Below are 2,236 nucleotides of genomic sequence, written 5' to 3'. Positions count from 1 at the left end.
TTCATGGAATAGCATAGGAACTAAGGCCAGGTGTAGCCGATTGATGAACTTTTCTCTTTCCCTTGTTTGGAATGATTTTGTTTGTTCTATATTCTTGACTCCTTTTCTCCGCAGACAACCCTTATCGAAGCTACCGAAATATGAAAAGAAAATATAAAATGAGAATACAAGTGACGAGCAATAATTAAGGTATTTCTTGAAAACACGCAAACAAATAATTATTGACGGGTTAAAATATTAATCTGTTAAGCGAAAGATTTTATTCAGGTATTTCTTGCAAGCCTGTTGGTGGGTTAACAACATAAACACTGTAATAATGTGTCCTGTTGTGTAGCCATGAGCCGTATTCTTACGCATGGTAATCATTGCTTCAAATTTTGCACTAACAAAAGAAAAGAAACTGCACTAAAGATATTCGCTTTCTCAATGCAAGTTAATTTTTGAGTTCGCACACGAGGAAATTAGTAAAATCACTATGCTAGAATGTTCGGAAGTAAGATAAGGAAAGGGGAGACAAATTGTATTTTTAATGAATGTTTACTTATTTACTGTTTTTAAACCATGGGATAATACTAATACGAGCAACAATTCTTGGGAACATAATTAACATCAAAACTCTGATGTTGATTTTTTTGAAGTGTGGGCACTGTGCTTCTCATTACGGGAGTGAGAAAGATGAGATATGTGAAAAAAATAGTGCATGTCATGATGTTTTGATTGATTATATTTGAAGTTAAAACCGAACTGTTTTTTTTCTTTTCTGTATTTTGTAAGAAATACCAAGAATAAAAGCCCAATTAATCTAAGAAAAAATATTTGACCCAATTTAGTTCTTAAAGGACAAAAATCACTAAAGAAGTTCTGAAGATTATAAGCATGGAAATCTTTAGTCTTTCAATTATTTTATTACATAATTTATCTCTAAAAACTTATCATATATCAAAATAGCTGTATTCATACAAAAGTAAAAACTAATCACCAATCAATTAAAATTTAGCATTCCAAAGAAAAGAAGAGACAATAGCATACATACATAAGAAGTGTAGTACATTTACCAGAGGAAGTTTCCAATCCAAACTTAAGAGTCAAACAATGAAAAGAACTGCTATATTCCCTCCACTACTGGTAACTCTACATTTATTTGAGGATGATGGTTTACAAGTGAAGAACAGATTAAGACATAGTTGCAGAGAAGGTGATGATGATGATGATGTTGGTGGTAGCTAGGAAGAGAAGGTAACATTGAGAATGTCTGGAAACCTCTCCTTGATGGCTGCTTTGATTCCGGATCCAATGGAGTCAGGTCCAACGTACTTAACCTGGCACTCCTCACCTTCAACGGATAACACTTCCACGCTCCCTCCGTAGTTCTTTATGGCCGGTCGTAGTACATCAAGATGACTGTTCACAGCCTGCTCCACCGCAATACAAACCACAAAGGTAACAACCTTCAAACTCATTTCATCTTAATTTCATACCCTAATGTTCTTCATTATTGCAGTTGTGTGTTTCAGTTCACCAAGTTCAATTATGTCAATTAATGAGTAAGTATCCTATAAATTGCAATTATGACCACCACATGTTTGAATAAATTCTGATAATCACTACGCTGAATTAAACTTGTAAACTAAAAAGTGAATTCGTATTTTGAAAATCGGATTTTAAAAGTTTTCTATTCTATTCTTGGTTTCATTGGTGAAAATAAATAAAACGGACCTCGACGGTAGTTTCCTTGGGTTGGTTATCGTAGACTTGGCGAATGTCCTTAACGGCATCTCCGAATTTTTCCTTAAGAACGCGCTCGATTCCCATCGTCATGGTTGTGGTGGAGCTGGGGCAGCTCTCGCACGCTCCTTGAAGACGGAGAGATACGACGCCGTCTTCGACGGAGACCACGTCGACGTTGCCACCGTCTGCGATGAGGTAAGGGCGAACATCTTCGAGAACCAGGTCTACGTTGGATGCGGTGAGCTCGAATTTCTTTGCGGAGTATAATCCGGGAGAGGACTGATTCTGGTTGTGATTGGGGAAGATGATAATCGGATTCGAACGCTCCTTCCTCTATTTTGGATTGGAGGATTGAAAGTGGAAACTGAGAATTTTAGTTGAAGGCCATGGATTTGATGATTCAAGGTTGTTCTTGAAGGAATTGAGGTCAGAGTTGGAGCTGCCATGGCCATAAATGCAGAATCAGAAACAATCACAGCAAAGATAGAAGTGCGTCCCTATTAGCCCA

At 37.0% G+C, this 2,236-nt stretch overlaps 1 protein-coding gene across 1 annotated transcript; it reads right to left on the bottom strand.

Annotated features, from left to right (window-relative positions):
* Positions 1-965: 965 nt before the first annotated feature.
* Positions 966-2,236, bottom strand: LOC114182748 (nifU-like protein 1, chloroplastic). The gene is given in 3 exon segments (XM_028069682.1): positions 966-1,412; positions 1,717-2,027; positions 2,030-2,236. Coding segments are annotated over 3 exon segments (651 nt in total). The 5' UTR covers positions 2,181-2,236; the 3' UTR covers positions 966-1,223.

This window comes from Vigna unguiculata, chromosome 1 (genome assembly GCF_004118075.2).
Source record: "Vigna unguiculata cultivar IT97K-499-35 chromosome 1, ASM411807v1, whole genome shotgun sequence".
Taxonomy (NCBI): Eukaryota; Viridiplantae; Streptophyta; class Magnoliopsida; order Fabales; family Fabaceae; genus Vigna; species Vigna unguiculata.
The sequence above is the reverse complement of the archived record's forward strand: the minus strand, read 5'-3'. Positions and strand labels throughout refer to the sequence as shown.